At 52.6% G+C, this 11,706-nt stretch overlaps 1 protein-coding gene across 1 annotated transcript in view; it reads left to right on the top strand.

Moving 5' to 3' along the window:
• The first annotated feature begins 8,235 nt into the window (after positions 1-8,235).
• LOC113949182 (schwannomin-interacting protein 1) overlaps positions 8,236-11,706 on the top strand; it is a 16,561-nt gene continuing 13,090 nt past the window's right edge. The window contains exon 1 of the mRNA XM_027647457.1: positions 8,236-8,372. Within this exon, the coding sequence (XP_027503258.1) occupies positions 8,343-8,372 (30 nt within the window). The 5' untranslated portion in view covers positions 8,236-8,342. The remainder of the gene's footprint in view (positions 8,373-11,706) is intronic.

Raw genomic sequence — 11,706 nt, 5'->3', positions numbered from 1 at the left:
TGGGCAGAGACACCTCCCACCCAGGCTGCTCCAAGTTGGCCTCGGACACTTCCAGGGGTGGGGCAGCCACAGGTTCTCTGGGCCTCACCCTGGCAAGAATTTCTTCTTTACTAATCCCATGGCTTCATCCCAAGAGAAAACTGCAAGTTGCACCTTCCCCTTTGTGCTCATCCAAATTAATCCTCTGGGAGCCAGTGCTGCCCTTGCTGGGCCCTTCTGCCCTCAGGGGCTCCATCACTCACCTCAAACACTCCATTTGGACACAAAGATGGTGCAAGTGAAAAAAAATCCAATCCCCCAACCTCTACCAACCCCCTGACATGCCTGGCTGTCAGTACTGCTCCGATTCCAGCAGACACCTTAAAATGAATCACCTTAAAATAATCTTTATTCCGTGTAAAGACTCGCAGAAAACAAGACCCCGTGTTGTCAGGAGGAGCTGGAGGCTGCCAGAACAAGAGGAAAAGAATGCCTGAGGTAGAGCAGGAGAGGGGGGAAAAATGAGATTTAAGAGACAAGAGTCTTTTCTTGCTCTTATATGGTGCTGCTCTGCCACCAGCAGCAGCCCTGTGGCTCCCTCTCTCCATGACTAATAAGGCTCACTTGGGATCCACCCTTGCTTATCCTGTTATTTTTAGCTTTTTCCAGCTTCATGCTCTCTGTGCCTGCCCTACCGAGGGGGATAACTTCATGTCTTATTTTAAACACTGGGTTTGGTGTCAGGAAGGGGCAGAAATGGGATTTCTTAGCATTGATGGAATTGGTTTTGGGGCTGTAAGTGATACCCATTAAGGGTAATCAGCTTTCTGCCCCGGGCTGCTGCAGCACAAGAGGATTATTGGTTTTCCTTTCTCGAGTGACAGTGGGGTTGGGAGGCAAACTGAAAAAAAAAATCAGCTTTACAGCCATTTGTTTAAAGGCTGAAAAGTTAAAATCAACCTGAAGCAAGAGCGGGGCTTTACTCACATTGGACCTGTGTTTGCTCAATCCCATCCTTCCCAAACTCCCTGATCTCAGCAGTGTCAGGGATTGGACTTCTCTGAAGGATTATTGGTTTGGGGAGTGTTGTGTGCGTGGTATAAGTAAACTTCCCCAAAAAGGTGGATTTCTGGCAGTAAGCTTGGAATTAATGGGGATCTGCCTTCAGAGCTGTGGCAAAAATCCACAATTTCTGTCCTGCCCATGACTCAGAGGAAGGTTTGTCCCTGCAAACTCTTTTCTTGAGGAAGCATTTAAAGGGCACAAAGTCACCTGTTTGCACCAGTATATTCATATTGATGGGCTTTGCTTCTGGTTGAAAAGGAAACTTTTCATTCCACGGTGTGTTTGTAACCCGGGTGTGTTTATTCTTCAGCCTACAAGTCCCTGCTCTGGGCTTTTTATCGCCCGTTTTGCAATTCAAATGAGCTGTAAAATAAAGCCAGCCCAGAAATAAGCCCTCTCAGCTGTTCCCAACTGGAAAGCAGGAGGGGAATGGAAAGGGATGGATGACCTCGAGGCAACCCCACGGCAGGATAACCCCATCCCCACCCCCAGATGTTGCCCTCTGGCTCCTGTGGGGTCACAGCCTTATTTATAAGTGATAACTCAGCCCCTGGTTTTTGCTGCAGGATGAAATAAGTGCAGCCCCGTTGTACAGGGCACACGAAAAATGAATTAATCACCTGTATTTAAATGCAGGTTGTGCTGCTCTGCCTGCCTGCAGTTCCAGGGATTTTTGCCACAATTAAAAGGGCTTAATATTTCATCCAGAAATTACTTTTGGCCCCAGACCAGTGGCTTAATGGTTTCTAAGTGTTGGGCATGGGATGTGAGATTTCTGCCTCCAACTCAGCAACTTCCACATAATTCCTGCTGTCCCAGGCTGAGGAAGGTGAAGGCCACCCTGTCCTTCATCCTCTCAGGGAAAATCTCTCTCTTGTCCTGCCATTTTACCCTTCTTCGCTCTTATTCCTGCAAAAATACATTCATTCTCTCTGCTGCTGTTAAAATGTGTGTCATGGGGCCCGGTGCAGCTTTATTTTTTCCAAATATGTTTTCGAAAAGAGCAAATTTAATATTTGAAAAATGAAAATAAATAAAATAAGCAGGGGGAGGAAGGATAGGGAAACTTCTCTGTGAGCTGCATGTGCTGACCATGGATTTGAAAATATATAACTGGGTTATTAGGGCAGTGAAAAACCTCTATTAAATTTGATTTCAAAGAGATCAGATGAAGATGTTCCTCACAGCTCACACTTTAATGATTTTCAGCTATTCTGTGTCAATATTTATAAAGCTGCAGCTTTGGGAATATTTCATGGAAGATTTCGGATGGTTTTGGGAGCTGATGGGTATCAGGATTCTTCACCCCAGCACGGCTTGGAGCAGAAAATAGGATTTAGAGATGAAGTCAGGGGGTCTCCTTGATTGCAGGGTGGTGTGGATGCCCTGGCTGATGGTGCCAGGCTGCTCCTGGTGAAGGCAGGGGGTGAGGTCGGGCACAGCTGGTGCAGCAGGACTGGGAATGCTGCTGGGAGCAGCTGTCCCTGGGCTGGATTGGCACATCAGCTGCAGGGAGGGAGGGTGGCTGAGCTTTGATTTCGGTTCAGCTCAGGGCAAATGTCACCCAACCCAACCCCTCTGCTTTCCCAGGGTGCAGGGCACTGTGTGTGCCAGCCAAAAATGGGGAAAATTGGGTTGTAGCCGATGGGATTTGCTACAAATCCTCTCCCCAATGGGGTAGAAATAGTGCTGCAGACTGAGGTGGGTTGGAATATTTGAATTTATTGGTGCTGACACCAAACCTGACAAGTTAGCCTCGTCCTGCTGAAGAACTCGTGTTGTCCATGAGCATTCTGGGAATATTGCATTTCCCCAAGAATATTTTATTTTTAACCATGTATATCACATTGCAAGGAGGCAGCTGAGCTTTGCTGTTCTGTATCCTCACATTCTCTAGGTGCTGGTAGGTTAAATGGTTCATGGAATCAGGGAATGGTTTGGGTTGGAAGGGACCTTAAAGGTCATCCAGTGCCACCCCCTGCTGTGGGCAGGGACATCTTCCACTAGCCCAGGTTGCTCCAAGCCCTGTCCAACCTGGCCTTGGACACTTCCAGGGATCCAGGGGCAGCCACAGCTTCTCTGGGCAACCTGTGCCAGGGCCTCCCCACCCTCCCAGGGAAGGATTTATTCCTAATATCCAATGTAAATCCACCCTCCTGTAGCATAAAGCCATTCCCCTAGTCCTGTCACTCTTGTCCCCAGTCCCTCTCCAGCTCTCCTGGAGCCCCTGTAGGCACTGGAAGCAGCTCCAAGGTTTCCCTGGAGACTTCCTCTCTCCACTCATTAGCAATGAGTGCTTGGTGGGCTCATACCTGCTCCTCATCAGCCTGTAAATTCTCTATTAAACACGTGTGATCCAGCTTATAAATTGCCCAATTAAAAATTCAGCCTGTGTGGTACCAGCGAGCCTCCCTTGAATGGGTTCCATGGAAAAATCTGGTTGTTTTCCCTGTGTTTTGTTGCTTTTATGTCACCAGAGATTTATAAATATTTTTGTGGCTTAAATGATTCCCTCCAGTTCCCTGTTTGACATCCTGTGCATCAGAGGAATCAGGAATTGCTGTATCCTTCTGTTCCATGTTCTGAGGGAAGAGAAAATCGTGGTTTGACTATGTATTATGTATTTTTATCCTAAATTAATCATCTGGTCCCCCTGTTCTTCTGGGGGGAGTTGTAAAGATGCTGCTTGGAAAGGACTCCAGAAACCTCCAGGGAAGTAAAAGGGGCATGGAAGAGGGAAGGGCTCTTAAATCATTGGAGATTTATCCTCTCATAGAGCAGAGTAACACATCCAAAATGATGGCAAAGCCCTCAGCATCATCTTCCTTAAATAAAAAAGTAATAGTCTAAAACATTATCCATGGGTGTAATCCAAACAAATGCTCCCCTTTCAAGCAGATGTCTAGTATTAACTGATTAAAAATAATCTCTTTTCTCTTTATTTTTCTTGCTGGATTTAAACCCTGAGAAAGCTTTAGCTTGGCTTAAAGAGGAGCTAAATCCCTCACTCTCAGGAAATCATCAGCAAATAAAGCTGAAATCCTGGGATGCTGGGTTTAATTCCTGGTTTCCTGTGAGCTTGTTTTGTTTGGGCAAGTCCATGGACATGGGGGCAGCAGGAGCATCTCCCTCTGCTGGGATGGGGTGTTGTCCTGGAGGAGGCCCTGGAGATGCTCCAAGGGCTGGAGCCCCTCTGCTCTGGAACCAGGCTGGGAGAGCTGGGAGGGGTTCCCCTGGAGAAGAGAAGGCTCCAGGGAGACCTGAAAGCCCCTTGCAGGGCCTAAAGGGGCTCCAGGAGAGCTGGAGAGGGATCTGGGATAGGGGATGGAGGGACAGGACACAGGGAATGGAATGGCTTCCCACTGCCAGAGAATGGGATATTGGGAAGGAATTCCTGGCTGTGAGGGTGGTGAGGCCCTGGCACAGGTTGCCCAGAGAAGCTGTGGCTGCCCCTGGATCCCTGGAAGTGTCCAAGGCCAGGTTGGAGCAACCTGGGCTAGTGGAAGGTGTCCCTGCCCATGGCAGGGGTTTGGGACTAGACAGTCTCTAAGGTGCCTTCCAACCCAAACCATTCTGTGATTCTGTGAAAATCAAAACAGTGTTTTCCCAGGTGTTCAGCTCCTCCCTCAGTTTTCCCTGCTTCCACGTTTATTTTGAGACTGAGGAAAAAAAAAAAAAAAGCCTGTTAATTCAGCCTGGCTTTTTGTATGAGCCAGAGGGGTTGGCCAGTCCCAGCCTGAAAAATAAACCTTCCCAGCTGATAAGGCCCCTGGAGGAATGACCGTGGGCAGGAAAACCTTTGTGGTGTTTCCCTGGGAGAGCAGGAATGCCGTGCCTCTCCTGCCCTGTGGAACAAACGCCGCTCCTGCCCTTTTCCTCCCCATCCCAAAGCCCCGGGGGTGCGGGGCTGTGTCAGTCCCTGCAGCTGGGGGGGGGGGTTCGGGCACAGAGCACGACACGTGTGTGTAAAAATAAATGTGTGGGACAGCGAGAAACGAGAAACACGTCAGGAAAAGGGCTGGCTGCGGCTTCCCGGTGAGTAATCCGGCCGGGCTGCTTCCCTTCCCTCCCCTCCCACGGGTGCCCTCTCTCCCAGGCACTGGGAACGGGAGGGTTTGGCTTCGCTGCGAGGCTTTATTCTTTCCAAGGAGTGTTTTCCCCCAGCGGGAATGATGATGGGAGAGCTGATAACCCCGGCGTGTCCCTCCCTCTGCCCTGTTAATGATTTCCTTGGACCCGGGGCAGAGGTGCAGCAGCCAGGGGAAGCAGAAGGCTGGGATGGGGGCAGGCAGGGACAGCCTGGCAGGGGGAATTCTGCTGCCTGCCTTTGCCTCCCTGAAAACAGGGCTGCTGGAGAGGGGCAGCACTTGGCATGTGCCATGTAGGCTTAAAAAAAAGGAAAAAAAAAAAATCCTCAAAGGACGTGCACAGAATCAGAAATTCTATGTTTTCCCCCAGAACTGGGGATACCAGGTGTTTTCTCCTTCCGTAGATGGATAATTAATGAAATCCTGTTGTTCACTGCAGGAATTGGAGTGTCTGCTAGAGCTGTGTGGGTTTGATCCGTGTGGGAGGAGGAGCAGGGATGCTGCTGCCCATGCCATGGGATTGAATTCCTTGTGTCCTCACCCCTGCAGGCATCCAGGACATCAGGCCTGGCCCGTTCCTGGTGTCACCTCCCCTGCAGGTCTGGGCTGGGGGACTGAGCCAGGACAGCCCCTGTCCCTGAGCAGCATCTCCTCAGACCCTCTGGAGGAGCCCTGGAGGGGTTTTGGAGGGAAGAGTTTCATGCCAGAGTTGTGTCAGACCCCCTGGAGATGTTCTCCAGGCCTTCCTGAACCACATGTTTCTAGTTCAGAGCTGGTTTGGGCAAAGCTTCAGGAAAACTTGTCAGGTTGTCTCCTAAGTGGTAAAAGACCCCCTAAATCAGAGGGTGCCCTGATAAGAAATGCAAACCAGGCAGTGCAGGTACCCCCTGGGTTTCTCTTCCCAGCTGAGAAGGGGCTGTTGGGGGCATTCCCTGGGGCTTCCCACTGGGCTGTGTCTCCAAGGATATCAGCAGCACGTGTTCCCTGCCTTCATCCAGGAGCAGTTTCCCAGTGACCCACCTGGAGAGCTGCCAGGAGCCTTTCACTCAACGTAATCACCCCCTGCTTTAATTATTACCTGCCTTCCCACCTCGTTTCTGCAAGGATAATGCGAATGGATACAGGGCAGAGGAGCAAATCCAGAGGCTGAGGATAATACCTGGCCCTTTCCACCTCCATCCTGGGCTCATCCTGGAGGGAAGGGCTTTGCTGCAGACAGGTGGCTTTGCTGCAGCAGGTGAACGTGGCTCTCTCTGGGGTCATTTTTCCAAAGGAATCAGCTGTTAAATAATTTGGGGGGGTTCATCCCATGCCACACCAGGTTGGTGCAGTCCCCACTGGGATCAGCTCTGAGTCACCACTGTTATAGATAGACCAGCACGTGGGAAGTGGGGGGGGAATTTTGGGAGTTTTCCTTGTGATGCACAAAATAAATGGCATTAGAGTTTATGTAATGCAGGGAGCTGCTTTTATCTCGCCACAGATACTTCTCCAAAGCAAGCCCAAGGTTATGCAGTATATTTAATTTATATTTATTTTATTATTTATACTATACTTAAAACTGGAGATGTTTTATTTTGATGGGTGTTTTGAATTTTATTTTAATGTTTGGAAACAGCAAAACATGTTTTATTACCCAGGTGGTTGAGTGGGATTCTCTGCAGTAAAAACCAGGCAGTGACTTCATCCTTTCTTCAAAACTTATGCAGAATATGTTATTTTTTTTTCTTTTTAAAGGAATATCTGGGGGTTGTTTTGAAAGCTTTCCTGCTGTAGGGCAGAGGGCACTGGGGAGGAGGGTCTGGGGGTTCTCTCCATCCATGTCCCAGCTGCACAGGGTCTCCAGGGACTCTCCATGCATCCACCCACGGCTGCTCCAGCCTGTTTGTGCTGGTGGGAAGCTGGGAGAGCTGGAAAAGCTGGGGCAGAGTGATGATCCTACAAAGCCCTTTTTTTTTCTAGAGGCACATCTGGTGTGGGGAATCAAATGTGAGCTGCTCTGTGAGCAAGTGTGTCTGGATTTCACAGTCATGTGTGTCCCTGCAGCTGTGACTGGGAGCAGGATAAAGCCCTGTTTGCCTAAGGAAGGGAGGGGAAGGCCTGGAATTCCTGCTAATGGCTGGTGCCTGCCTGGGTGAGAGTGCCCAATGCATGGGGTGAGCCCAAACCTGTCACTCTCTGGGTGTTTTCGTGCCCCTTGGATGGGCTGTGTCCAGCCAAAATCGGGGATTGAACATGAGACTCGCTGTGTCCAACCATGACCAGGGCCAGAACAGCCCCAAACTCTTGTAAACGGGGCTGGGGGGGTTCGTGCTGAGGTTGGAAAAGACCTCCAAGATCATCAGTTCCAACCTTTGAATACCTCCAAGCCCATTAAACCATACTGTGAAGTATCCACTTGTTTTTTGAGCACTTCCAGGGATGGTGACTCCACCACCTCCCTGGGAACCTGTTCCAGTGCTTCCCCACTCCCTCAGGGAAGAAATGTTTCCTGATATCCAACCTGAACCTCCCCAGGCTCAACTTAGGGCCGTTTCCCCTTGTCCCATGGGTTTCCCCGGATCCCAAAGCAGGTCGGGGGTGCGGTGGGGGCCCGGCCCAGGGGGGTGCCCTGGCAGAGCTGCCGTTCCCTCTCTGCGGGCTGGAGAAGGTATAAATAGCCGGGAATGTAGGGCAGAGCCTCTCCCGGTAAATCCCGCTCTGGATCGCTGTGGCAGAAGGCAGCGGGAAGGTGCCTGTTCGCCCTTATCTGAGGTGTCTTTGGGCAGCTGGTGCCTCGCAGCCGCGATCCATCACCCGCGGGGCCGCTCCCGCACCCGGGCAGTTCGGGGGGGCCGGACCCGCGGCTGCCGCAGCATCGCCCGGGGGTGTTTGGGGGGGTTGTTTCGGGAGTCCTCCCCATAGCGCAGTGTCCGCGGCGGGTGTTTGGGGTATTTTTCCCCCCTTTCCCCGTGGAGGATCGCGGCTGCCCCGGCCCTGCCCGGCCCCCCCCCAGCGCTGCGTGTGCGGGCGGAGGCGGGACCGGCCGCGGCCCCCCCGCGCTCCCCGGGGCCGCTGCGCAGGCGGAGCAGCGCGGCCGCATCCATCTTACCGGCTGGCCCGGGCTGCAGCCTCCTCCTCCCCAGCCTCCTCCTCCCCAGCCTCCTCCTCCTCCCCCGCCGGGGCTGCGGGCGCTGCCGGCGGGGCGGCAGCGGCGGATGATGCACCGAGATGGTTCACCAGGAAAACTGCTCCTACCAGGTAAGGGACGGGCGCGGCCTGACCCCCCACCCGGCCCCGAGCAGCCCCCCCAGCCCGGGGCCAGCCCCGTTCCAGCCGGGGGGGCTCGGGGGCTGCGGCAGCGCGGGGCGGCCGGGCCGGGCTGGCACCGTGGGCTCCGGCCCCGCCGCTCCCCGGGGGGAGCCAGAGCGGCCGCGGGGCTTTTGTGCTCGCCATGTGATGCTCGGGGGGGCGGCGGGGCCGGGGATGCTCTGCCGACATCCCGCTGCCTGCACCCGCTCCCTGCCTGCACCCCACTCCTTGCCTGCATCCCGCTGCCTGCCTGCATCCCGCTGCCTGCCTGCATCCCACCGCCTGTATCCTGCTCCCTGCCTGCACCCTGCTGCCTGTATCCCGCTCCCTGCCTGTATCCCTTCCTGCCTGGATGGAGCCGCTCCCTGCGGGTTGGCGCTCCCGGAGCTGCCGCAGGAGAGTGATGTCAGGTTTAGAGCGGAATATCATTTCCTGCGCTTCCCAGACTGATCCAGGCGGGAGAGCTGCCCCGCAGGATGGGTATTCTGGGGCTGCAGCCCGGTCGTGGTTCGTGGTTTCTGGTAAATAATCTCTGTAAGAACCGGTGTTGTTTTGGGGATGAGAATTGCTCCGTCTGAGCATCCACCGCGGCCACCCCCATCCCTGGGGGGTCCCTGGGGTGGTGGGGGCAGCAGCAGCGACCCCGTGTTTGGGGAACATCAGGATTATTTTCGTGGGGCGAGTGAGAGTTGGAGTGAGCTGTTGTTGTGGCTTCGTTTCCCTCTGAAGAGAGGGTGGGTCCTGGTGGGTGCACCTGCCCAAGAAAGGGCACGTTTAGGGGCTGGGTGGCATGTTTAGGGGCTCGATGGCACGTTTAGGGGCTGGGTGGCACGTTTAGGGGCTGGGTGGCACGTTTAGGGGCTCGATGGCACAGGTGGATTATTAAAGGCACAAACATCTGTCCCTCTGCCACGGCGATGCTGAGAAATGCGTTTTCCTACGTGCACTGAGTGTGTTGTGCAGAACACCCATTCCCAGGAATTCCCGGAGCTGGACCCTCAGCAAACAGGGCCTTGCCCAGCACAGCATCTCCACCTCGTTTAATTCCAACTTCAGTCTGTGTTTCACAACAAAACATCTCGCACTGCAAAATGCATCAGAAAGGGAAAATACACAAAACATTTGTATGTGCAGACAGAAGAGCTGAAAGGATTTTTCCCCGAATATTTTCAGCCTAGCAAATGCTTCTGGAAGTGAATTTCTATTTTTAGCTGCTTTGGGGGGAAAAAATAAAAAAAAATCCTGGGTTGTGGGGGGTTTTTTCAGCCTCCCTTTTAGGGGAGCTGATTTCCCTGCAGCTCCGAGCCTGTTGCTCTCGATAAATGGTGCCATTGTTTGGGAGCAGCGGATGTTTTCCCAGCACACTCGGGTTAAAGGTTGGGCATTGTTTCCCGGGTGGAAGCTGGGCCGTGGTGGTGGGCGAGGGCTGATGATGGTGATGATGATGATGATGATGATGCTGAGCTGCGGCACAGGCCTGGCCGGGATCCCTGCGTGCTCATGCACCGGCTCTCTCTGCAGTGCTGCTGCTTCACTCTGCTTTCCTGCCCTGCTTGTTTATGGGTTGCTTCTTCCCCTCCAAACCGGTAAATATTAGGTTGAAACCAGCCAGAAAACACACAAATCCGAGAAAAAACAAACAAACAAAAAACAAACAAACAAAAAAACCCAAACCATGTCTTCAAATGCAATCTGTTCCAAACCCTTCCTCCAGCGCTGCAGAGATTAGGAGCAACCCCAGCCCCCTCCCAAAGCCATTATCCCAAAGGCAGGGTTCTAATCCTTTTGTGGCCGGCAATCCCGGGTTTGGGATCAGACTGGAAGCCAGCAATGATGGGATTTTGGTGGCTGCCCCGGGTGGGGGGGGACAGTAGCAGTGTGTGTGATCTGCTCCCCTCCCTGCTTTGAAGCTGCTAAATAAACAAAAAATTGATCAAAGAAAGCAACGAGGCAGCGCATGGGAAAACTTGGAAACGTGTTTGTTTCAGAGGAATTCGGCAGAAAAGCTCTAGTGACACCAAGATCACAGCTGGGACACGGGATCTGTGACAGGGAGGGTGCTGGGGATGGGGCAGGTGCTGAGGAAGAGGATGGTGTTCGTGTTGTGTGGCCAAAAATCCCTCAATCCCACCGTAAATGAGCTGCCACTGCTGCTCTGGGAAGCGCAGGTGGGCCCTCCTGGGGTTTTGGCTGTAGCTGAGGCAGGTGGGTTGCTTAAATTTAGGCCAGATCCTCTGTTCTTTGGAGGTCCCAGCATCCTTCCCTGCAGTCCCACAGGCTGCTGCTCTCCATGCCGTGGATTTCTCTCTGAGCTGTGTCTCTTTTCTTATTTATACCCATTTATTTCCCCACGTCACGCATTTTGTTTAGGGCTCTGTAATTTCTCCTGCAGCTTGCCCAGAAAACCATCAGCTCGTGCAGGTTGAGGGATGTTTTGTGAGGTCCAGAATGAAAGTCCAGCCTGCAAATCCAGGCTTTAGCACGGAACTCCAGGTTTTATTTGGCTGTGTGTCTCAGCTGGGCTTTGCTGGCCCACAGCCTCAGCCAGAGCTTCAGTCTGCTTTGTAAATGTGTATTTTCAGCTCTGCCTGACGGATCCATCTCTGCATGGAGCAGAACTGGGCTCTCCAGGCTCTTTATCCGTGTTCCTTCGCCGCTGTTTTACAAGTGGGTGATGATGAGTCTAAATCATCTCCTTGGGTGGATTTCTGAATTTCTCCTTTAAAAGCAGAGAACCTCCCAGCATCCAGTGCCTGTGCCCGAGGCAGGAGGCTCCAAAGAGGCAGTTGCCTGTGGGAACAGGGTTTGGCTCCGTGCTCTGGCACCAGTCAGGGGCTGAGGTATCTGCTGGCTGCTCAGTCGCTCGGGAGATGTTTCCAGGCTTCACACGTGCGAAGAAAATTAAAAAGAAAAAAAAAGATCTGAGGAGAAAAAATGAGATTTTACTGGTTTAGAAATCGTTTCTGAGGTGGGTCAGGGGGTGTGATGTGTCCTGCTCAGGTTTTCCTGGGATGGGGTTTGTGTGCAGGCATCGGGATCGACTCTGTTTGGGTGGTTTTCTGTAGAGGGGTCTGTTGGAAGGATCTGTGTCAGGGAGGTGCTGGTGGTGTTGCAGGTCAGGCTGGGTGTCCCAGGGATGGACCAGAAAAGGCTGGATGACACCCAGAACTCCCAGGGTCCCACAAAGCACCGAAGCATGGAAATGAATCTGTAAAATTCACAATCTTAAAATATGAAGGACTCATTGAAAAGGAGAGGGAAGGGAAAGGGGAAGAGAAAGGGA

The sequence above is a fragment of the Corapipo altera genome, unplaced genomic scaffold (genome assembly GCF_003945725.1).
Source record: "Corapipo altera isolate COAL_440 unplaced genomic scaffold, ASM394572v1 113, whole genome shotgun sequence".
Taxonomy (NCBI): Eukaryota; Metazoa; Chordata; class Aves; order Passeriformes; family Pipridae; genus Corapipo; species Corapipo altera.
Note: the sequence above shows the minus strand (reverse complement) of the source record. Positions and strands in the feature narration are given on the sequence as shown.